This window comes from Geotrypetes seraphini, chromosome 15, assembly GCF_902459505.1.
Source record: "Geotrypetes seraphini chromosome 15, aGeoSer1.1, whole genome shotgun sequence".
NCBI classification, from domain to species: Eukaryota; Metazoa; Chordata; class Amphibia; order Gymnophiona; family Dermophiidae; genus Geotrypetes; species Geotrypetes seraphini.
The window spans coordinates 55,307,486-55,332,842 of NC_047098.1; the positions used below are offsets into that span (position 1 = coordinate 55,307,486).

The 25,357-nt window shown below is 43.6% G+C and overlaps 2 protein-coding genes across 4 annotated transcripts in view; one reads left to right on the forward strand and one right to left on the reverse strand.

Annotated features, from left to right (window-relative positions):
- LOC117348885 (neuferricin) overlaps positions 1–15,166 on the forward strand; it is a 33,198-nt gene extending 18,032 nt beyond the window's left edge. For all 3 annotated transcript variants that reach the window (XM_033921489.1, XM_033921490.1, XM_033921491.1), the window contains exons 4-5: positions 9,474–9,660; positions 12,739–15,166. In XM_033921489.1, the coding sequence (XP_033777380.1) occupies positions 9,474–9,660; positions 12,739–12,952 (401 nt within the window). In that variant the 3' untranslated portion in view covers positions 12,953–15,166. The remainder of the gene's footprint in view (positions 1–9,473; positions 9,661–12,738) is intronic.
- Positions 15,167–17,026: 1,860 nt separating this feature from the next.
- Positions 17,027–25,357, reverse strand: part of ANKFY1 (ankyrin repeat and FYVE domain containing 1) — a 107,629-nt gene continuing 99,298 nt past the window's right edge. Inside the window, 2 exon segments of the mRNA XM_033921181.1 lie at positions 17,027–18,047; positions 18,649–18,739. Of these exon segments, the coding sequence (XP_033777072.1) occupies positions 17,915–18,047; positions 18,649–18,739 (224 nt within the window). The 3' untranslated portion in view covers positions 17,027–17,914.

A 25,357-nucleotide genomic window follows, 5' to 3' on the forward strand; every position in this document is an offset into this window, starting at 1 on the left:
ATTTTTTCCACAGTTCCTCTCCCCCTCTCATTTCTACTGTTTTTCTTCTGTTCTTCATTTTATCCTCTTTAGTCGAGTAGAAGACCATGCTCGCATGGCAAGTGCACAGTATTCTATGGTGCTGTTTTGTATTTCTCATATTTGTGTTTTACGGCAGTACTGTTTATTGCTTAGAACCCCAGAAGAAGGTTGTTTTAACAACCAAAACATGGTCTGTATTGGGTCTATACAGTTTCTAAATCAAATGGCTGAAAGATAAATGTATAGTATAACCCAGACCGGTAATATAAGATGTCACCAGAATATGTCCAGATGTGGTCAAATGTTAAATTTCCTAAAAACCTGACGCCTCAGCCCCACCACTCCTCCGCATAGTTTGATTCAAAAAGCGGGAAGTTTTAATGTGGGAGCTTCATCATCGGCTGTCTGGTTTATTACAATTTTCACTTGCTTCTTTGTTTTGCTGTTCATTTATTTTACTATTCGTTAATAAAGCATCAATGTTTTAAAGGTCATAGTGTGAAATTTAAGAATTGTTTATATATTCAACTTTAAGCTCATAATGTGAACTTTAAGAGTTCTTTATATACTCATCTCCGTGTCCACCCAGGGAGTCAGACCCGACATGTTTCACACGAATGTGTTTTATCAAGGGTCTCCCTGTCGAGTATAAAGAAAGAGAAAATAATCAGTTATGGGTATATAACCTCTCCCTCCCATATCTAATAAGTTTCAAAACTTTGCATTCATTTTTGTAATATGCTCACCAAGGGCGCCGCTGTCATCCGACTCCACTCAATTCATGAGGAAAGATGGCGGCGGCGTCCTCGGAGTGGAATTTAAATCCCCTGTCACTAATTTCAAAAAACTCCGCCCCCTGCATCCTATTGGTCCTTTCTGTGTTACATCGTGCCCCATTCAATCTCTGCATTCAATCCTTGAGGCTGTACCGTATCTAAAGAAAAAATGAATCTCTGTTCTATCTCATTCAGTTTCAACCGATCAACCTCCCCCTCCCGCCCTCCTACTTTCCTGATGACCCGCCATCGTAAGTCTGTCACAGTGTGGTTAAATCTTCCCCAATGCTCAACCAGCGGCGCTTGTACGATCTTATTTACAATTCTTGATTTATGCTCCGTTAACCTAATCTTAATTTTCCTGCTTGTGCGCCCCACGTATATAAGGTCGCACGGGCATGTTATAACATATATCACCCCTTGGGAGTCACAGTTAGTAATGCTAGAAGCTCTTAAAGTAACAGGGCGCCCCGGTACTTGCCAGGATGTGCCCTGAATGGCAGAAGGGCACCACTGGCATCTTCCACATGTGCCGTGGTGACCTATCCTGTGTTCTTCTTCAGAACGAATACCATATTTTTGGAAATTCACTTGTTGTCCTAGCGTGCTCCCACGGGTATAAGCAATTCTTGGAAAAGAACTCAACTCTATGTGAGGTTGAACTATAAACCAATATTTCTTGAATATTTTTATTACCGCTTTTACCACTCTGGAGAAAGGTAAAACGCAGGTAAGCCTATCAACTTCCTCTTGAATAGTGGTGGGTTCTTGCAGTAAAAGTTCTCTTTGGGCATACTTGCCCCTATAAAAGGCCTGCTTTATAGAGCGTAAAGGGTAGCCCCTATTTAAGAGGCGCGTTTTCAGATCTTTAGCCTGTTGATGGTATTCTTCTATAGTAGAGGAAACCCTACGTAACCGCAAGAACTGCCCCACAGGTAGGTTGAAACGTAATTTAAATGGGTGGAAGCTGCTGAAATGTAAAATCGTATTTCGTGTGACAGGTTTACGATATAGAGACGTATGAATTTTGTCCCCCTGTATTCGTACTGTGATGTCTAGAAAATCTATTTCAGTCCTATGGTAAGTCATCGTGAATTTTATATTGGGGTCCACTGAGTTCAAAAATCCTACAAATAAATGTAGATCATGTGCGGTGCTTCACCAAATGAAAAAAATGTCGTCTAGAAATCTACCCCAAGATTCTATATATGTCATCCATGGTGATGTGTAGACCCAAGTCTCCTCGAATCTAGCCATATATAAGGCTGCCACAGAAGGGGCGAGGGTTGCGCCCATAGCCACCCCCTGTATCTGTTGGTAAAACGCCTGTTGATGTTTAAAGTAGTTATTCTTGATGACCCAAGTGGCTAACTGCATCAGGAATTCGGTTGGGATCCGGTGGGGTTCACGTCTTTGGAGGGACTCTCTGATCACGCCCAAAGCTTCATCTTGAGGGATCTGTGTATATAACGACACAACGTCCAGAGTGACCAACCATGTTTCTGTTGTGTTAATTTGGATATTTTCTAAACTTCTCAAAAAGTGAGAAGAATCCTTAATATAGGATTTTATCTTTGGTACTTCTTCCCTCAGAAAAAAATCTACCACTTTTGAAAGAGGTTCCAGAATAGAAGAACGGGTATTGACGATGGGTCTCCCTGGTGGATTGTCTAAGGACTTATGAATTTTCGGTAGAAATGAGATCCTCGGAATTCTCGGGTTTTTCTCAAATAGAAAGGTGTATTCTTTCTTAGTGATTATCTCTCGCTCACGATAGTCATTCAAAAATTCAAGAATATCTTCCCCCAGCTTTGTCGTGGGGTCCGCGTGTAAAAGTTTGTATGCTCGAGTGTCCGCTAGTTGGCGTGCTGCTTCATATTCATATTTAGCCCTATCCTGGATAACCGTGAAAACTGAATGAGATAGAACAGAGATTCATTTTTTCTTTAGATACGGTACAGCCTCAAGGATTGAATGCAGAGATTGAATGGGGCACGATGTAACACAGAAAGGACCAATAGGATGCAGGGGGCGGAGTTTTTTGAAATTAGTGACAGGGGATTTAAATTCCACTCCGAGGACGCCGCCGCCATCTTTCCTCATGAATTGAGTGGAGTCGGATGACAGCGGCGCCCTTGGTGAGCATATTACAAAAATGAATGCAAAGTTTTGAAACTTATTAGATATGGGAGGGAGAGGTTATATACCCATAACTGATTATTTTCTCTTTCTTTATACTCGACAGGGAGACCCTTGATAAAACACATTCGTGTGAAACATGTCGGGTCTGACTCCCTGGGTGGACACGGAGATGAGTATATAAAGAACTCTTAAAGTTCACATTATGAGCTTAAAGTTGAATATATAAACAATTCTTAAATTTCACACTATGACCTTTAAAACATTGATGCTTTATTAACGAATAGTAAAATAAATGAACAGCAAAACAAAGAAGCAAGTGAAAATTGTAATAAACCAGACAGCCGATGATGAAGCTCCCACATTAAAACTTCCCGCTTTTTGAATCAAACTATGCGGAGGAGTGGTGGGGCTGAGGCGTCAGGTTTTTAGGAAATTTAACATTTGACCACATCTGGACATATTCTGGTGACATCTTATATTACCGGTCTGGGTTATACTATACATTTATCTTTCAGCCATTTGATTTAGAAACTGTAAGTAATTATTGATATGGCATTAGAGCAAGTACAATTTGAAGGATACAACGAGGAGCAGTTCAGGCAAACACTTTTAAGACCTGCTCTTCTGGACAATGAAGAAATGCCCCCTGCGGACTCCTCTTGGCTCGAACTGGAGAGCATTATGAAGAGAGCAATTAGAGCAGAGCTACACTGCAGTACACTAGTCCAATACCTTAAGAATGCAATGATCCCCAGGGGACTACGCATTTTAAAAGAACCGAAAATGATTACAACTGATAAAACATTTGGAGAACGTTGGACAGCAATCTTAAACAAGTGCTCACGCGATCTTATGATCCTTTTGGTAGAAACCACTGAAATTACAGAAAAAGAACTGTGTAATAAGGTTAGCACTATTGAAAATGAATTACAACAAACAGTAGATACGAATGAATTTGACAAGAAACTGAAGGAGCTGAAAACCACCATGAAGACCTTTAGGGATGAAATCAGGACTAATAAAATTAAAAAATGGAAGAGGGACCAACGGGACTACTCACAGGATCGTGTATATTCGTGGCAAAAGAAAATTCCTACACCTACATATAAGAAGAAAGTCACGTTCGACAGCATCTCGGGTGAGTCGGATATTTCAAGTGAGGGCTCGTTGGAGACATCAACAGAGAAACCAGGGGAGTCTACCAACATAGACTCCCGAGGACAGGGACGGACGAGACGACAACGGGCGAGGGGCAAGACTCGGACATCCCCTCGACAATAGTAAATCTTTCAACAGTAATTCTTACGAAACCACAGACGGAAATCCTAGAGAAAGGACTAGGTTTTGTTAAGACACACCCGCCGGATTTTTTCAAGCTACACGTAGCATTCTACAAGTTCATTAGGAAAATGCAACTGAAGGTCTTTTTTGGACAACAACAAGAACAAACTTTCCAATTGGCAGAGGAAGAACTAACGGAAGATGATTTATTAGTAGAGAGGGATTCTATTTTAATATGCAAGACAAAATCCTTTTGGATTCCTCCAGGTCCTATGGACCCTTTAATCCATACCTTTCGTGAATTGGTTAGCAGGGAATTTAGAGACCTTCAAAAAACTTGGCATACCATGGCACCCTATAATACTACAAGAGCCCAAAACACAGGTTTTCAGGAGCTATTGGCAAATAAAGATATCATCATCATTAAGGCTGACAAAGGGGGTGCCACGGTTATCCAGGATAGGGCTAAATATGAATATGAAGCAGCACGCCAACTAGCGGACACTCGAGCATACAAACTTTTACACGCGGACCCCACGACAAAGCTGGGGGAAGATATTCTTGAATTTTTGAATGACTATCGTGAGCGAGAGATAATCACTAAGAAAGAATACACCTTTCTATTTGAGAAAAACCCGAGAATTCCGAGGATCTCATTTCTACCGAAAATTCATAAGTCCTTAGACAATCCACCGGGGAGACCCATCGTCAATACCCGTTCTTCTATTCTGGAACCTCTTTCAAAAGTGGTAGATTTTTTTCTGAGGGAAGAAGTACCAAAGATAAAATCCTATATTAAGGATTCTTCTCACTTTTTGAGAAGTTTAGAAAATATCCAAATTAACACAACAGAAACATGGTTGGTCACTCTGGACGTTGTGTCGTTATATACACAGATCCCTCAAGATGAAGCTTTGGGCGTGATCAGAGAGTCCCTCCAAAGACGTGAACCCCACCGGATCCCAACCGAATTCCTGATGCAGTTAGCCACTTGGGTCATCAAGAATAACTACTTTAAACATCAACAGGCGTTTTACCAACAGATACAGGGGGTGGCTATGGGCGCAACCCTCGCCCCTTCTGTGGCAGCCTTATATATGGCTAGATTCGAGGAGACTTGGGTCTACACATCACCATGGATGACATATATAGAATCTTGGGGTAGATTTCTAGACGACATTTTTTTCATTTGGCGAAGCACCGCACATGATCTACATTTATTTGTAGGATTTTTGAACTCAGTGGACCCCAATATAAAATTCACGATGACTTACCATAGGACTGAAATAGATTTTCTAGACATCACAGTACGAATACAGGGGGACAAAATTCATACGTCTCTATATCGTAAACCTGTCACACGAAATACGATTTTACATTTCAGCAGCTTCCACCCATTTAAATTACGTTTCAACCTACCTGTGGGGCAGTTCTTGCGGTTACGTAGGGTTTCCTCTACTATAGAAGAATACCATCAACAGGCTAAAGATCTGAAAACGCGCCTCTTAAATAGGGGCTACCCTTTACGCTCTATAAAGCAGGCCTTTTATAGGGGCAAGTATGCCCAAAGAGAACTTTTACTGCAAGAACCCACCACTATTCAAGAGGAAGTTGATAGGCTTACCTGCGTTTTACCTTTCTCCAGAGTGGTAAAAGCGGTAATAAAAATATTCAAGAAATATTGGTTTATAGTTCAACCTCACATAGAGTTGAGTTCTTTTCCAAGAATTGCTTACACCCGTGGGAGCACGCTAGGACAACAAGTGAATTTCCAAAAATATGGTATTCGTTCTGAAGAAGAACACAGGATAGGTCACCACGGCACATGTGGAAGATGCCAGTGGTGCCCTTCTGCCATTCAGGGCACATCCTGGCAAGTACCGGGGCGCCCTGTTACTTTAAGAGCTTCTAGCATTACTAACTGTGACTCCCAAGGGGTGATATATGTTATAACATGCCCGTGCGACCTTATATACGTGGGGCGCACAAGCAGGAAAATTAAGATTAGGTTAACGGAGCATAAATCAAGAATTGTAAATAAGATCGTACAAGCGCCGCTGGTTGAGCATTGGGGAAGATTTAACCACACTGTGACAGACTTACGATGGCGGGTCATCAGGAAAGTAGGAGGGCGGGAGGGGGAGGGGGAGGTTGATCGGTTGAAACTGAATGAGATAGAACAGAGATTCATTTTTTCTTTAGATACGGTACAGCCTCAAGGATTGAATGCAGAGATTGAATGGGGCACGATGTAACACAGAAAGGACCAATAGGATGCAGGGGGCGGAGTTTTTTGAAATTAGTGACAGGGGATTTAAATTCCACTCCGAGGACGCCGCCGCCATCTTTCCTCATGAATTGAGTGGAGTCGGATGACAGCGGCGCCCTTGGTGAGCATATTACAAAAATGAATGCAAAGTTTTGAAACTTATTAGATATGGGAGGGAGAGGTTATATACCCATAACTGATTATTTTCTCTTTCTTTATACTCGACAGGGAGACCCTTGATAAAACACATTCGTGTGAAACATGTCGGGTCTGACTCCCTGGGTGGACACGGAGATGAGTATATAAAGAACTCTTAAAGTTCACATTATGAGCTTAAAGTTGAATATATAAACAATTCTTAAATTTCACACTATGACCTTTAAAACATTGATGCTTTATTAACGAATAGTAAAATAAATGAACAGCAAAACAAAGAAGCAAGTGAAAATTGTAATAAACCAGACAGCCGATGATGAAGCTCCCACATTAAAACTTCCCGCTTTTTGAATCAAACTATGCGGAGGAGTGGTGGGGCTGAGGCGTCAGGTTTTTAGGAAATTTAACATTTGACCACATCTGGACATATTCTGGTGACGACTGTATTGGGTCTATGTCATAAGTTGTTACTTTTTTGCACCCTGTTCAAATAAAGGTGTTATCAAGATCATCAGTTCCACTGTTTTTTTTTGTCTCCCATTTTATTCTCACAGCATCCTATATAATAAAACCCTAGCCGCGCATGCACACTCTTACCTGTGTGCTTCCATGATCTCTGATCTGTGATCAGTAGGTCTGTGGCGGCAGGAGTGCACATGCGCGCATATATCGCTCCCTCTCTCTGTGGACGCCAGGACTGGCCTGCAGCGCTGGACTCCCTGCTGTCCACCTCCTCAAGAAAAAAAATTAAAAGCTGCGGTGTCAGCTCCTCTCATGAGCCGCACCAGCGTCGGAGAATGCTTCTGACGCTGGCGGGGATCGTGAGAGGAGCCGCCGCCGCCACACTTTTAAAGTTTAAAAAACCCCTTTGGCCGCAGCAGGCTAGCCCGCGGGAAGGGAAGGGGGGCCGACAAAGAAGAGGGCTCCAGCCACAGGAACGCAATAAGGGAAGGGAGAGGCATGGAGCAGGCTAGACCGCAGGAAGGGAAGGGGGAGGGGCTTAAAGGAGCAGACCAGATCACGGTAAGGGAAGGGAGGGTGGGGGAAAATGCTGCTACTGCTGCACAGGGACCTGGAAGGGAAGAGAAATATTGCTGCTGCTTCAGCACAGGAAAGTGGAGGGGGGGAGGATGGAAATGCTGTTGCTGCTGCACAGGGAAAAGGAGGGAAAGAATGACAGACAGATAGCGAGAGGGAGACAGAAAGAAAGGAGGAAAGACACAGGGGCAGGGAGAGGGACAGAAAGACAAACAGAGAAAGGGGGCCAGGGAGAGAGAGAGACTATGGGAGGGAGAGAGACAGACATATATTCTAGCACTCGTTAATGTAATGGGCTTAATGACTAGTTTCTCTATATATTTCCATCTTGTTGTTATCATTCTTTTGTTTATATTTTGGTTCCATTTCTTATGTTTCTCCTTTTTCTTTATATGCTTCTATTCTCTTCTGTCTCTCTTACTCTCACAAATCCCTTATTCCTTTCTCACTCATTCACTTTTCCCTACCTCCTCTGTAATTCCCTCACCTTTCACCCTTTTCTCCTTGCTTCTTTTCTCTATACAGCTCTTTCTCCGTATTCACAGGGGTTAGGTGCAGAGCTGGCCTGCGAATTTCAAAAAATCACGAATAAGTTTTTCGGCTGGCTCTGACTTACCCTCACCTCCCTCCTGCATTCCCGGATCTTACCTGGTGGTCTAGTGGTGATGCGGGGCAGGAGCGATCTTCCTATGCTCCTGCCCCGTGCAGAGCCGTCATCAAAATGGCTGCTGTGATTTCCTGTTGTACTCTTGAGACTACAATGGGAACTCACGGCAGCCATTTTGATGATGGCTCTGCACGGGGCAGGAGCATAGGAAGATCGCTTCTGCCCTGCATCACCACTAGACCACTAAGTAAGATCAGGGAGGCTCGGACAGCCTAAAAATAGAAGAAAAATAGAGGAAAACTTAGACAAAAAAAAAAAAAAATCGCGAATAACCGAATCCACGGATACTGAAACCGTGGATAAGTGGGGAGAAGTGTACCACCTTCTCCCTCTACTTCTGCCCCTTCTCACTCATCTCTCCTATTCACCCTTCTTTTTTCTTCCTTTCTCTCTCTCTTTCCCTATCTCTCTTCCTTCCACCTTCCTTTATCTCCCCCTAGCAAATCCTCCCTCATCTTTCTCTCTCCCATTTTCCATTATCACACACTCTCTTTTTGCTCCGTCCCTAACAGTACTCACTTTCACCTCCCCTGGCACACACACACACACTCTTTCTCTCAAGTCTTGTCTCTAGCATTTAATTTGCTCCATCCCTCACTTTCATCTTCCTGGCACTCTCTCATCCTCTCGTAAATCCCCCCCCACACACACACACCAGGTCCAGCATCTTTCTCTACCTCCCCCCCCCAAAAAAAAAACCCAGGTTCAGCATCCCTCCTTTCTTTCCAACAGGTCCAAAATCTCTCCCATTCCCTTAATCTCATTCATCATCTTTCCCTCCAGGTACAGCATCTTTCTCTCCCCTTCCCAACCCCCAGCAGGTCCAATAAATTCCCTTCTAAAATCTTTCTTCATGCCGGACTCCTTTTCAGCAAGGCAGTAACAAAATAATTAAAAGCAAATAATCCCACGGAGGGTAGCTCTGTGCTATGAAAGACTGATGTGTACTCCCTGTTGCCATTTGGGGGAACATGTTCAAATCATTTTTCTTGAATTTTTATCCTCTATATTGACTTATTTTGTTCTTTATGCTTTCATTTAGATTCATTTTCATTTCTGTATGAAAGTAACAAACAGCAGTTTAAAAATGAATCATAGGCAATATTTTTTTTCTCTCTGAAAGGTAAGCTGGTGGGCTATTTCTATGATAAATATGGGGAACCAACAGCTGCAGCTAAAGAGGCCGAAGCAGCCATGGATGAAGGATTAAAGTTAAAAGGACAACACCAGGAACAGAGAAAGCATTTTCCATCCTGTAACTCAGAGTGGACTCCAGCAAGTGGCACCAGAGTCTGGTGTGAAAAGAAAAGGTAAATAATTCTCCAGATCAAATCTAAAGAGCAGATTTGCATTATAATACTTCTCTTCTAAGAAAGCAACTTTTGGACTAGTCCTGAGACTGAATAGTAGTGCTGTGCAGCTGACTGGCTGGCCGCTGCTGCACCTGTTTTAGAGGGCGAGGAGGGAGGGTCAGTCGGGAAGTGCTGCTGTCCGGCTTCCCTCCTGGCCTCCCCAAAGGACTACCCCCCCCTGAAAGACTGCGCACCCCCTCCCCCCCCCCCCCCGGGGAAGGCCTCCGCGTTCCCCCTGGCCTCCCCGAACCGTTTACCTTATAGCTTCAGCCTGCAGCCGAAGATCGCGGTTACAGCATCTTTGCAAAGTACTTTGAGCTGTTTCCTCTGCTGCGGTCCTGCCCCTCCTCTGACGTCAGAGGCAGGATCGCGGCAGAGGAAACAGCTCAAAGCACTTTGCAAAGATGCTGTAACCGTGATCTTCGGCTGCAGGCTGAAGCTATAAGGTAAACGGTTCGGGGAGGCCAGGGGGAACGCGGAGGCCTTCCCGGGGGGGGGGGGAGGGGGTGCACAGTCTTTCAGGGGGAGGTAGTCCTTTGGGGAGGCCAGGAGGGAAGCCGGACAGCAGCACTTCCCGACTGACCCTCCCTCCTCGCCCTCTAAAACAGGTGCAGCAGCGGCCAGCCAGTCAGCAAGAGCAGCGCTGCTGCTCCTGCTTTAGGGGACGAGGGGAAAGGGTATAAAATCGGGAAGCTGATTTTTTTAAAAATTTAAATCGATTCGAATTAATTCACCTGAAGTGAATCGGTGAACCGATTTGAATCGTGAATCGGGCAGCACTACTTCTTATCTGTGCTTCCCTCTAGCAACTAAGCCTTTAACAAGAAATTTTTAAATAGGACATTTGCCTTTCAATTAGGCAAACCGAATGCTTGGTTAAGCCCGCTTACTTGTCAAACAGATTCTTATAATGCTTTTAGAAAATTTTTAAAAACACACTTGTTTGATAAGTTTGTTGAATAACTATGTAATTTTCTTCTTATCACTCTTTTTTTTTTTAACTCGATGTTTCTTTCACTGATTGTACAGTTCTTCTTTGCTGTTAACCGCCTGGAACTTTGTGGTTGGGTGGTATAGAAGAATAAATTTATTCTTTATTTGCACTTAAAAACCTGCAGGTGTTTGTGCAAATCTGCTCCCTCTAGAACTCTGGACGGGAACAGCCACAAACTTAGAAATGTGTGTGCTTAAACCCGGGGATAAAATTCTGTCAGCTCCTATAAGCTCTGCTGCTACAGGACCACTACTAGCAGGCATAGGCTGCTCACCACAAGGGCCCTGGAAGGAGTCTTGGTATGTGGCTACGAGTCCAGAGTCATCATTGAATGATTAAACTAGCTAACAAAAGCAGGAGGCACATTCCACGGTAGCTATGAATAAAGGTTCATGGGACTAGAATTCCAGCTGTGGGCTCAAATGAGCTGAAGGCTTCTAGTGAAAATCTGACTGGCTAGATGTGCCTCCAGAATAGGGTTAGGACATGGCATTCTCCTGACAATATTCCATTAGCTGACAATAGTTGAGTGATATAAAATGTGAAAGATAGTTCTATAAGCTAATGCCTAAATTCAAGTGCCAATAGGGTACCTAGTCAATAGAACTGTAACACTGAACCATCTGATTGACACCAGTAGTGATAGACACTGTTCTATAAACACTGTGCCTAAATCATGTAGCACACAACTGTCTGTGGGGGGCATATACATGGACAGAACATGGGTGACACAACTTGTAGAATACTATTGGTTGCACGTAATGTATGATGCACATAGGCACACCCACTCATGCCAGCCATTGATTGCAATGTTATAAGTGGATATGCCTAACCTTTGGTGCGCCAGTGTGGCCTTGCACTACTATACTTTGACTCTTAAGCCATTATAGAATTGGCATCAAGCACATCCCTTTGTGGTGCCTACAGTCAGGTGACAATTAATAGGCTTGCCCCCTTAGTTTTAATTTTTCTTATCAGTTGCTGATCTTTTTAATAGAATTTGGAGTGATTTGCAACTCTACACAATTGTCAAATAACTAAACCTGGAATTTACTCAGATTTTGGGTTCTGTCTTAGTGCTGGTCTTCCAGATGTTTTCATTTGCCACAGTACAGATTTTTGAATTTACCTAATTCATAGATTTTACTACAGATGTACTGACTGTGAAGTCACAATGCAGTAATAAAAAGGAGTTTTGTAGAACCCATGCTATAGTTAGCTTAGCAGGATTTAAAACAGGTTTGGATAATTTCCTAAAAGAAAAGTCCATAGGTCATTGAGATGGCTTGGGGAAATCCAGTTCTTATTCCTAGGATAAGCAGCAGAAAATCTGTTTTAGTACTTGGGATCTAGCTAGGTATTTGGGACCTGGGTTGGCCACTGTTGGAAACAGGATACTGGGCTTGATGGACCTGGGCTTCGGTCTGTCCCCAGTATGGCAGCTGTTTTGTGAGCCAACAATCAAGCCATTGTGACATCACTGATGAGGTTGGTTCATAGGCATTGGTGGAATTAGGCATTATGACATCACAATCTAAACCTTCTAATCTAATCTAAACCTTAAGTTTATATACTGCATCATCTCCATGAGTATGGAGCTCGACACGGTTTACAAGAACTTAAAATAGTGGGTAGAGAAGAAGAAAAAGGATTACAATCTCAGTTCTGGAATGTTGCTGCTCTTTGGGTTTCTGCCAGGTACTTGGGACCTGGGTTGGCCACTATTGGAAGCAGGATACTGGTCTTGATGGACCTTTGGTCTGTCCCAGTATGGCAATTCTTATGTAATTTATTTACTACTACTACTACTATTTAGAATAACAAGATCCTCATTGTCTGGCTGCAGCAACATGGAACAGTAACATGCGTATAAATGATGCAGTCCACGTTTCGCACAACCTGTTGATGTGTGCCATCTGAACTAATGTCTCTTTCTAAGTTTTTGTTTCACTCTTGTGTCTTGATGAAAATGAAAGAAGTGACTCCGAATGAGATGTAACATGTGATAACATGGAGCCATCCTCTTCCTCTTGTCTTTTCAGTGGAGGGATAGAGAGAGACTGGACTGGGGTTCCCCGGAAGATGTATGCACCTGGCTCTAAAGGACACCGCTGTGTATGTGTGCGGACTACTGGCCCCCCCAGTGGACACTCAGGTTCTTCTGAGTACAGTAATCGAGGTGACTTGGACAACCACAAACTGCAAGAATATGAAGGTTGTCACCCCGATTCTGAGTGGTGCATGCTGAAAAACTAAGGGGCTCATTTTCAATAAAGATAGACGTCCAAAAGACACTCGGATAACTTATTAGTCAAAATGTCCAAGTGGGCATTTTCAAAACTGACTTTCTAGACATCTTTCTGGTCATTTTGTCTTCAGTGCATCTAAATCTTAAAGGGGCGTGTTAGAGGCTTCTTTTGGGTGGGATAAGGGCAGGCTTAGCATTTGGACATTTTACAGCAATATAATCAAACACTTTACAAAAAGTCCAGAGCACAATTTGGATATTGTTAGCTAGTCCTGTTTTTAAAATATAGGGCCAAATAAGTACCCATACTAACCGGATAACCACTGGAGTGATGAAAATATGGCCCCCACACACTCTTTCAGTAGTCATTGACCCCCCCCCAAAAAAAAGATCTGCATGAAACAGTATATATCTGTCTCTATGACAGCTGCTCTGCAGATACTGTGGCCAGTCCTAGTAGAGCTGCAAGCAGGTTTTGGGAGTAGCTTGTGGGCAGTGCAGAGAAGGGGACCCAAGCTTCGTATATACCACCCTAAGTAGTACAGTTCTGGTAGAAAGTGTGAGTCCACCAAAAACCCATTGTACTGCAGGCATAAGGGCTATTGGGATGCTGGACAAGTGGGTACAGTAGGTTTTGGGGGAGTTTTGAAAGGCTCACAGGGGTCATGGTAAGATGTGTACCTGGCCGTACTTCTCTGTTGGCATGCCTGTGTGGCCAGTCCATTAAAAATGCTGGCCCCTCCTACATGCAAATGGAATGTTTTTAATTTGGATGGGGGGGTCGATAATGGCAAAAAAAACCCCCACAGTTAGATGTCTAGCTGGACCATTTTCAAAAAAATAAAAGTTAGACATCTTGAGGGATTGAAAATGGTCATTTCTTTCGCTTGATATTTGGATGTCTTGTGGGAAACATCAAAAGTCATACTTAGATGTCCTGTTGAAATGGCACTTCACAGGCCTGGTTTCCTGATATAGCATAGGAAAAAAGCCTTCATGGTTCAAGGCCTAAAGAAGAAACACCGCTTTCTCCGTTTCCTAAAATAAATTCCTGTTATTAACCTACCTGGCTAATGCAGGGAGTGTGGGATGAAAAGGAAACTAGCTTCTACAAAAGTCCTAAATTAGAACATTAGCCCAATGGCTTTATATAATGTTGTGGTGTATAGAGGGAATAAATATATATATATAAGTTCATACATATATAAGGTCTGACAATTAAGTTCATAAACTCATCCTAGAAAAAGTGCTACATACCTCATTGCTGAATATCACTATTGTCACCTTTGAAGTATTCCCCTTGGGAAGCTATGCACTGACAACTGTACCTAGTCTACCCTTCAAAGCAATTTTGGAACTCTTTGGAATGTCCATCAGAGCTGTCGTTGTATTACCCTTGATGACCTGATGTCATCAAAATGTCTTACTTTCAATATTTCCTTTATCTTTGGCCAGTGGCATAGTAAGGGGTGGGGGGCCAGTCCACCCTGGGTGCTTTCTTGGTGGGTGTGCAGGCAAGGTATTTTTTTATGGGCATAACATCTGTGCCCATAGGTTTAAAAAAAACAGACAGACCTATCGGCAGCACAGTTACCAACAGGTCTAGTGTTGGATTTACGGGGTCAATCCTACCAACCCGATTCTGGCATGCATGTTTAGGGCATCAATTAGATGCCTGGTTTTAATATTAATGACCTAATTTGCATGCCAGAATTAGAGCATGTAGGACCACATGGAAAACCATGTGGTGAGCCGTTTTGGGCATCGGGTCGGCAAATACGATTGGTCGCTAAATCAGTCAAACTGGTTTAGCGACAAACATTAGACGACCAGACACTTCAGTACATCTTTCCTCTATGACAAATCTTTCCTCTATGACAAATTTCTAGAACCTCCCCCATCACCAAATAACTAAAGACTACCATCCAATAATTGATACAAGTTGTCTTCCTGACATTCTCCACCCTGCACTGGTTTTGTACACTGCTTTGTTCTTTATAATGCCTCTCGCACTGCCTCACCACTATATACATATCGCTGCTGTATATGTACTGTCTCCTGTATGATAAACCTACACTGTTTCTTTGCTGTATAAAATACCTATACTGAATATGTACAGTTCGCATTGTATCTTCGCTGTAAATGTACAGTCTCTTACACTGTAAACCGCTCTGAACTGTTTGTGGTACTGCGGTATATAAAAATAAAGTTATTATTATTATCTAGCCCAATGTTTCCACGGAGAGAGAGGAAGGATAGCTACACATCTTGACATGTAGCTAACTTTCCTGCAGTAGAACAGGTAGAGATTTAAAGGGCTTCGGGCTGCCGGGGGGGTTAAGTTTGGATTTCCTAGGATGTAAGCAGCTTGGATCGCTATTTGATTGAGGATCGCAACATCCCAGACCCAAATTTGCTCTTTGTAGTCATAATTGTTTGCCTCTCTGAATAAGCACTCAAAGAAGAAATCTCAAAATGGAATAAAATATTGATCTTATTTCTAGTAGCACAGATGTGGCTTGCAACTGTTTGTGCTTGTGGTCTTCTATGGCTGATTAGTTGCCTAGGTCAAATCTCAGCCAAGAGTGTGCTAAGCCAGTCACCTAACCTTGCAGTTCTAGGCAGATTGCAAAAGATATAAGCTGGACATTACCAGAGGAGGTACAGGGTAAAAGTACAAGTTTCAGGAACAGAGAAAAATGTGCTAATTAAAGGCATAGTGATAAATTTTGGTTCTGTGTTAAGTTGTCCTGACAAATTTTCTGAACATTATTACTCTTGAAGCCACCATGTGGGGTCCAGAGGCAATATCAGAAGACCGCATGCTGAATTGTGCAGAACAGCTATGTTCCAATGTTAAAACAAGAATCTCTTCTCTGCCTTGTCATGATTTCTGAAGCAATTAATTCAGTCCCTTTAGGCTGTCAAAGACTGTTCACCATCCTCCTCCTGCAGGCTGGGCCCTAAACCTGATTCTATCACTTCTAAGGGCCTACAGTGCTCTAAACTAAACTAAACCTTGGGTTTGTATACCGCATCATCTCCACATTCGTAGAGCTCTGTTTTCCTTTTAAACAAATGACATAAAATGAAATGAAAATCAAAGAAAAACCTTGACACTCTGAAGAGTTAAAAAATTCAGGAGGGTTTTGTTTCATATCCAGTCAGTAAAGCAGAAAAACAAAATTGAGGGGATGAGGAGACTGCTGCCTGGGTAGTGCATGCTCAAAATTTTATACTATTTATTTTATGAACCTTGCAATAAAATTGCTTACAATAAAAACAAATCAATGCAGGAAGAAAAATAGAAGTGACTAGTTCTGAGATAAGGAGACATTAGGTCTTACCTGCTAATTAACTTTCCTTTAGTTTTGCCAGACTGGCACAGATGTGGTTAAAAAGAAAAAGGAGAAATGAAGACTCAGTGCCTTAGCCCTTTTGCTACTGGACAAGGGTTGATGCCTAGGGAGGGGGAGTCTCTTACTCCTCAGGGGTGTCACATTCAGGTAGCCAGGTCTTTCTTCCCCTCCCCTCTCCTTGGGGTTCCTTTGAGGCTGGGAGACTTGGCTAGCCTTCTCTGCCAGGACAAAAAATACCCTCACCCCAAATAAATAAAACTCATAAGGGAACACTGATTGTTTGAGGTAACTTTCTCCATGCAGTGCCATTGGTTCCCTCTCTGCTTTTCTAGTTTGCCACTAAAGGTCTGTTTTCTTTCATTGGGGTTCCCTGGGCTCCTGCGGGTGGTATGGTTCATTAGCTATGAGCTCTGTCCTGGTGCCAGCCAGCATCACCCCTCATTCATGTGTGTCTTATTCAATTTACATATAATAATTTTTCAGCTTGTGGGGTTCTGTTTTGTTTATAAAGTGAGGGGGCGTTTTTTTTTCACTTGGCCACAAGTGCCAAATTGTCTATGCATGCCACCAAATGGGCTCTAGAAGAAATCTGTCCATACATGCTGAGCACATTGTGTGAACCATCTTTGTGAATGATTTGTTTTTGGAGAAAATCTCATTTTCATAAAGAAAAAATGTGTTATAGTAATTGACTGTTAAACCAAAACTCTCTTCCATACTTCATATAGTAGCTCAGATATTTATTTTTTTATATCAAATTATTAAATTCTACACAGATCTGTTTTATGATAGTACATTAGTGTTGGTTTAAACAATTTCATAAGTGTAACCTGAAATGTATTACTGAGAGCAATTGTAATATTTAGTGGCAGAAGATAAAGAGAGAAAAAAAAACTAAAACAGAAAAAGCGATTAAGGCTGAGACTGAAATGCAAAAGATGGAAAGTGTTTGGTGACCTTCTTTTTCCACTAGCTTATTTAATGGACATAAGTTCATCAAGATAAAGAATTGCTCCCAAACATGGTACAGAAAATAATGGATTATGGAGTACAGCTTAAAGGACTATCAAAATGTGGTGCTGTAAACCTGACACCCTTCTTAAACTAGACATATTAGGTTATAAAGCTTTTGGTTGTAAGGCCACAGTTTCTTGGCAATCCTAAAATCTAAACCCTGTTTCAAAATCTCCCTCTCTCTCGGGGTATTTCATGGTTACACCTGTATCAGCTTTACATAGAAGGTGAACATTGTTTTGGTGATGATTATGGAAAGAAAATCAGTAGGTCACTGCAGTTGCAGCAGTGATGGGTAGACATAATGCTTTGTAACATTGCTCAGAGCAGGACGCTAGGTGAGCGCTACTCTATACTTCCCGAGTCAAACTCAAATGAGTTTTCTTAAGTTTCAGTCCAATTCATGGTAAGATATAGCAAAATTGAGTGCAACCTGATATATGGACAGTTCTACAAATCATTTACACTGAAATATATCATAATATGGTCCACTATTCATTCAGTCTATTGTAGAAGGTAGACTGCCTCCTCTGTCCATAGGGCTCATTAGCAGGGATCCGATCATGGAAGAGAGCTCAAGTTGCTGTTCCCAGGACACTAAGAGACTCCACCCAGAGTCAGGACATCAAAGCAGATGTTACAAACTCGGACAGGTTTATTCAAATCAAATTTTATAATAGGAATCTCCTTCGTAGAACATCTATGACACAGCAGGCGCCCACAGTGGCGGCTATGGGAAGAAGAAAATTGCATAAAATGTTGTTACTGGATTACATTCTTATCATGCAGAGGAAAATACAAAATGAGTTGGCTGCTATCAATGGATGGTCTTAGGGGTATGTAAAGGTCAATTAATCTCCTACACTCAACCTCCTCCCTCTATACATGATAAAAAGATTACAAAATATTCCATAATCTCCTACACTCAACCTCCTCCCTCTATACATGATAAAAAGATTACAAAATATTCCATTTAAATAATTTAAATCATTCTATGCAAGCACTTAGAGGTGTATGTTATCACACACACAAGAATAGTAGCAAGTAGCTGACATCTAATCTTCCCTCTTCTGAGATTTCTATTTCAAAATAATTCCTTCCGCCGTCCTAGTTGTTTAAACCAGGAATAATCTGTGGTTTCAGCCCGAATTTCCTAAGAGGGCAATATCTGTCCAGCTCAATGGGCAGTCATGGACTTCTTAATTTATGCCCTCTTGCTGTAACATCAGATAAAGGTTAATAACAGAATGTAGCCTTTGGAGAACATACAGCCATTCATTCATCTCCTATGATTCTCTGTCCCCTGGGTTTGTACAACAACTAATTTTTACCAGTGATGCTTTCTTGTTGTGACTCCAAACTTGGCAGTGCATTCATAACAATTAGATCCATCACACCACGGTGGTTCCTTAGCCAGCATATCTGAAATTACAACAATAAGAACATAAGAACATAAGCAGTGCCTCCGCTGGGTCAGACCATAGGTCCATCCTGCCCAGCAGTCCGCTCCCGCGGCGGCCCAAACAGGTCACGACCTGTCTAAATCACCAGAAGGGGCCCCCATGCCTCCTTGGTTTCCTAATTGAGTCCTATCTTCCTATCAAAGTCCTAGCCCTCCGGTCTTGCACCTGCACGACCTGGTTGGGTTTCTACATTTATTTTCTGGTTAGCTTTCTCAGTATCCCACGATCCCTTTATCCCTCAGGAATCCATCCAGTCTCTGTTTGAATCCCTGTACCATACTCTGCCTGATCACTTCCTCCGGCAAAGCACTTAGACACACAAATTGTCACAGAAACCTATGGTACTTTGTGTGTCTAAGTGCTTTGAAAATGAGCCTCTTAACCTCTTATGACCAGTAAATGCTATGATACAACTGTGATATGTGAAAACTAGTATGGCCTCTCTTCTTTCCTAGCTTTCCATCTGATTCAATGGCATTTTCTTTCAATACAAAGCATAAAAAGCCACCCTTTTAACAAGCAGAATTAAATTTACCAGTTTTTGAACCACTCAAAATCTGGGGATGATTGATGGACAAGGAGAAATTAGGTTTTTACCTGCTAATTTACTTTCTTTTAGCTTCTCCAGACCGGTAGAGGTTAAATCTTACAAGTGGGTATATATCTCATCATGACCAGCAGGAGGAGACTGAAACAAAACTGTGGAATAGTACATAAGAGAGACCTTCCCCTATTCCTATCAGTCTGCTGAATAGCCAAGCAGGACCAAGAACTGGAAACAGAAAAAAACAATACTCCGAACTAACATACCTAAATGCTGTTGGAAAATGCGGAAGAGAGATAACAGAAAGAAAATGTCCCACAGTTCGCCAGCTAAGCCAGCCGAGCCACAGCCGCTGTTCTTCAATTCTCCCCGGCCCTAGAAAAATACTAGAACCCACAGCAAAAACAAAAACTTCCCATGCAATAGCCACAACAACAGACAGGGTGGGGACCTCTACCAATCTGGAGAAGCTAAAAGAAAGTAAATTAGGCAAGAACATAATTTCTCTTCTTTAGCACTCTCCAGACCGGTAGGGTTAAATCTTAGAAGTGGGACGTACCAAAGCAGTCCTCATCATGAGCGGGACCCTCGAAGGGCAAACACCAGAACACACTCACCGAACACTGTGTCCCAATGAACCTGAACGTCTACTCGGTAATGTCTGACAAATGAACACAAGGAAGACCAAACCGCAGCCTTACAAATGTCCACTGGAGGCATGAGCGAACACTCAGCCCAAGAAGCTGCCTGACCCCAAGTGGAATAAGCCTTGAGAAAGTCTGGAACAGGCTTTTTCTGAAGTAGATACATGGAAGCAATAGTCTTGATCCAGCGTGCAATAGTAGAAGCACCATCCCCCTTACGAGGACGCGCTAGAAGGACAAAGAGATGATCTGATTTCCTGATCTCCTGAGTCCACTGCACATAAGAGCGAAAAACCCGACCGACATCCAACTTGCGCAACTGTTTCTGCAAAGAAGAGCCCCTCCGACTACACAACACTGGGAGGATCACTGCCTGATTGACATGAAAAGGAGAAACTACCTTTGCCAGAAAGGAACAGGCCTCAAGATAACCCGCTCCCTAGAAAACTCCAAGAAGGGAGCCCTACAAGTGAAAGCCTCTAGCTCAGAAACACCTCTAGCAGAAGTAATGGCCACCAAGACCGCTTTAAGAGTTAGGTCCTTAAAAGAGCAGGCACCCAACAGTTCAAAGGGAGGGCGCACTAGCACTGAAAGAACCAGATTCACATCCTAAGATGGAACAGAGGGCCTTATGGGAGGCTTGAGCAATTTGGCCACCTGCAAGAAGCGAATCACATCAGGAATGGCAGTCAAACGCTGACCTTTCAAAAACCCACAAAAGGCTGGCAAGGCCGCAAGCTGAACCCATAGAGAAGACCAAGCCAGTCCCCTATCCAGGCCATCCTGCAAGAACTCTAAGATGTTAGGCAGGGAAGGGCGAAATGAGACCACTCCAAGCGCAGCACACCACTCCTCAAAAATACGACAAACCCTCACATAAGCCCGAGAGGTAGAAAGCCTCTGGGACCCCAAGAGAATGGAGATCACTTTATCTGATACCCCTTACCTAGGCGACCTCTTTCAAGAGCCAAGCCGTAAGACAGAAGGGACCTGGATCGAACATGGGAATGGGACCCTGCATCAGAAGGTCGTCCAAGAGAGGCAGAGGAAGAGGATCTGCCACCAGATGCCTTACCAGATCTGCATACCATGGATGTCAAGGCCAATCCAGAGCCACCAGAACCATGAGACCTGGATGGCAAATGATGCGGAGAATTCTGCCCACTAATGGCCACGCAGGGAACACATACAACAGCCCCTCCGTTGGCCATGGTTGAACCAGAGCATCCAGACCCTCTGCCTGACCGTCTCTGCGATGAATGAAGAAGAGGGGCAGTTTGGCGTTGCCACTCGTGGCAATCAGGGACTGACCGCACAAGCCTGCACTATCAACTGAAAGGCCCCGGGGCTTAGACACCACTCTCCAGGATCTAATGTGTGACGACTGAGGAAGTCCGCTTGAACATTCTTCACTCCGGCTATGTGGGAGGCCGAGATGTCCTGAAGATGCGATTCCACCTAGAGCATGAGCAGAGTCGCCTCCCTGATGATTGACGTAAGCCACCACTGTGGCATTGTCCGACAGAACTATGACTGACTTGCCTGACAAGAAGGAGCGGAAGGCTAACAGCGCCAGACGGACGGCTCTGGTCTCCAACACATTGATCGACCAGGACATCTCCTCTGTGGACCAGGTGCCCTGAGCTGAGTGACCTAGACACTGAGCTCCACAACTGAGAAGACTGGCATTCATTAGCAGCACCATCCACTGCGGCTGGTCCAGACTTTCCCCTTGAACAAGATGGGAGGTCTGGAGCCACCAACGAAAACTGCACCGAGCCAAGTCCGGAAGCGGAACAGGATGATTCATACTGTGACTCTGAGGTGACCACCTCCGAAGAAGAGCATACTGAAGAAGACGCATGTGGGCTCGCGACCACCTCAATACATTGAGGGAAGTCGCCATCGACCCAAGGAGGAAATCCTGTGCCCGAGAACACCGTGACACCATAAGTAGGCAAATTTTGAGATTACAATTTGCTTACCCAGGTCTCCAGAAGGAAGACCTTCCCCAAGGAGGTATCGAACAGAACCCCAAGGTACTTCAGATGCTGAGATGGAACCAACCGACTCTTGGCAAGGTTGACCACCCATCCCAGCGACTGGAGAAACTCCACCACCCGAGCCGTAACCCGTATGCTCTCCTGCAATGACTTCGCCCAAATCAACCAATCGTCCAGGTAGGGATGCACCAGAATGCTTGACTGCAAGGCTGCCGTGATGACCACCATCACCTTGGTGAACGTCCGGGAAGCCGTGGCCAGGCCAAAGGGAAGTGTACAGATCCGATAGTGCTGACCCAAGATCGCAAAGCGAAGGAAGCGCTGATGGGATGCCCGAAGGGAATATGCAAGTAGGCCTCCGTCAGATCGAGAGAAGTCAGGAACTCCCCCGGCTGAACTGCCAGAATAACACACCGCAGTGTCTCCATGCGAAAAGAGGGAATTCTGAGAGCCCTGTTGACCCCTTTTAAATCTAGGACGGGCCCCCCCAACAGGACTGCATGCGCTAATAAAACCGACCCCGGGAAAATCCCAAAGCCTGGAAAGGAGCAGGTGACCTGCAAAACTATTGCAGATGCCCGCGGGCAGTGCCACCCTGAGATGCTGGGTGGGCACAGTCCTCAGGCACGTGGGGCACCTTAGAGTCCGCCAAAGTCTGAACTAACTTATCCAAGTCCTCTCCAAACAAAAAAGACCCCCGAAAGGGAAATTTTGTAAGCTTAGTCTTGGACGCAGCATCCGCCGACCAAGCATGAAGCCACAAGGTACGCCGCACAGCCACTCCAAAGGCCATAGACTTAGCCGAGGTCCGCACCCAAGTCTTAAAGAGCATCCAAGAGGAATGAGGCAGCCATCTCAATCTTTGCCACCTCCTGATCCACCAATGACCAGTCATCAGACTCACGATCCAGGACATGCTCAGCCTACCGAAACACAGTGCGAGCCACCAGCTCCTCACAAATAGCCGCCTGGACCCCCAAGGCAGACACATCAAAATTCTGCTTAAGAATGGTTTCCACCTTATGCTCCTCAGAGTCCCATAAAGCAGAACCGCCTTCAACAGGCACGGTATGCCGCATAGCAATCGCTGAGACTACCATGTCCACCACTGGCGACTTTAAAGTAGCCCTAGCCCCCTCTGGGATAGGATACAAACGAGCCAAGGTGTGCGCTAACCAAAACGGCGTCTCTGGCATATTCCATTACGCCAGTACAATATCCAGAATATCCTGATGCATAGGGAAACAGTACAGATCCCTGTAAACAGAGGGTCCCCCACAAGTGGGGACTGGTGGTGCCTCTTCAAAATGCAGCACCGAGGAGACCTGGTAGCTCATCCCTCTGAAAAAGGTGCACCTCTTCGCTGGAAGGCGGGAAACTCGCTGCCCTGCCACCAGCGGCCGTCCCTTCGAGAGGATCCTGGAAATCCTCAAAAGGGTCCAGGTCATCATCCAAGCTGACACGCTCCTCGGACCACCAATCTTCATCCCAAGCCACCCTTGGCCACTTGGACAAGGGAGGAGGAAGAGGGTACGCCAAAGGAGAAGAGAGAGGCAAAGCCACAGGGGATTGAAGATGAATCAGAGGAAACCCCCCCTCCAAAATCCCTGGGCGCACGCGTGACCCCCAGCCGCCTGAAAATGGGCTCTGCTCAAAGCAATAAACAAATCATGGGAAAAAAACCCCGGGGATCCCAGCAGAAACCTGCCCCTGTTTTTCCAATACAGGGGGAAGGTCACCTAAGTTTGCATACAAAATGGAGGGGCCCGACTGAGAAAATGGCAAAGTTCCTGCTAAAAACAACCCCTCCAGGGCCTGTAGCGGCTGGAAAGCCTGAACTGTCCCAGCCGCTAAAGCAGGCAAGCTGACATCAGCTGTTAAAATATCAGCTGAGAGGGAATTCTTTGTACCCTGACCATTGGCGGTCAAGGGAATCCCTCCGTGGGCAGTGGAAGACCAGGCATCCCCACTGCTCCCTGCTGACTCGAATGTTTTAGCTTGAGTTATACTGTTCAAAGCATGGACAATAGTTAAATTTGAATCATAATTTAAGACTACATAACTGAGAGTATAGGTGTAAACTCCACTATCTACCCTTCTCTATGGAGTATATTGACCATTCAACCTTACCTTTTATTTTCTATCTTTTAACCAGTTCTTAACCCATAATAGGACATTACCTCCTATCCCACAACTTTCCTCAGGAGTCTTTCATGATGTACTAATCTATCTAAAGTAGAAAAATTCTCTACTAGGACACTACATAGACTCCTTTGCCTTTTTACACGACCATCTACTATGTTACTATGTTTCAATTAGTAATGACCCACCAGTAAACAGGTAGGAATCTATGAAGAAGGATTCATACCAGAATCATTTTGTTGCACAAAATTGTGGCAGAGTACATTACTCTTCGCAGCAAAATTTACTGGATCTTCCATCTTTACAGACAGTGTGATTGGCTACCACAAGGAATAGAGCATTTTCTTATGCCGGGCCATCACTGTGGAATATCTTGCCTGGAGCAGTTTCAGACTCACAAAACTATTCTGCATTCCGAAAAGTTTTGCTTTCCGTTACCTTCCCATAGTATCAGCTGATGCAGGTTTCTTTTTTTTCTTGGACGTACATCATGAGAATTTGTGTTTATATTTATGTTACTGCAAAGCTTGACTGCAAGCTATTTGTAAAATTTTTAACATAAACCACTCTCAAATGTTTGTAAAGGGCAGCATATAAAGTCAATAAATCAAATCAAAATAAAAAAGCCACTAGTTTGTACCAGTTTCCTTATAAATGCAATGTGCAGATGTAAATGGACATTGGCAGGAAATGGGCGAGAAGAATAAGGAAATGGAACGTGAACAACCAGTCCAGAGTGGGGAGCAAAAAGCAGACATGAATATACATAAAGGGCATGAGTTATGTGCATTCTTGAATCAGCCCAAATAAGGTGTGAGTGCAAAGTGGAACAGGAAATAACAAACAGCTTAGAAGCAATCTGACCAAAAATTATATAGGCAGAGGCTTCCAATCATCTTACTTTGATTTTTTCACGTTTGCATTATTCATCTAATAGGCTAATACATTTTTATTGCAATTTCCCCCCTTTTAGAGGTATACATTTTAAAAGTCAATTTAATTCTTCTTTTACATATGCTGCTATTTTTATTTAGAATGTTTTACCTATACAAATAAGGACAGAAGTTAGTTATTGGAAATTTTGTAGAATGTTGAAAACATTTTTATATGATACATTATAAAGTTAGTACTTTTAATTTAAAAAATTGTAAGGATATCTTTTTATCCAAGGAATTGTATTTTCCTAAATGGCTTCTTTTTGATATAAATCACCTTAAACTAAATGGTATTAGAGCAATTCAGAA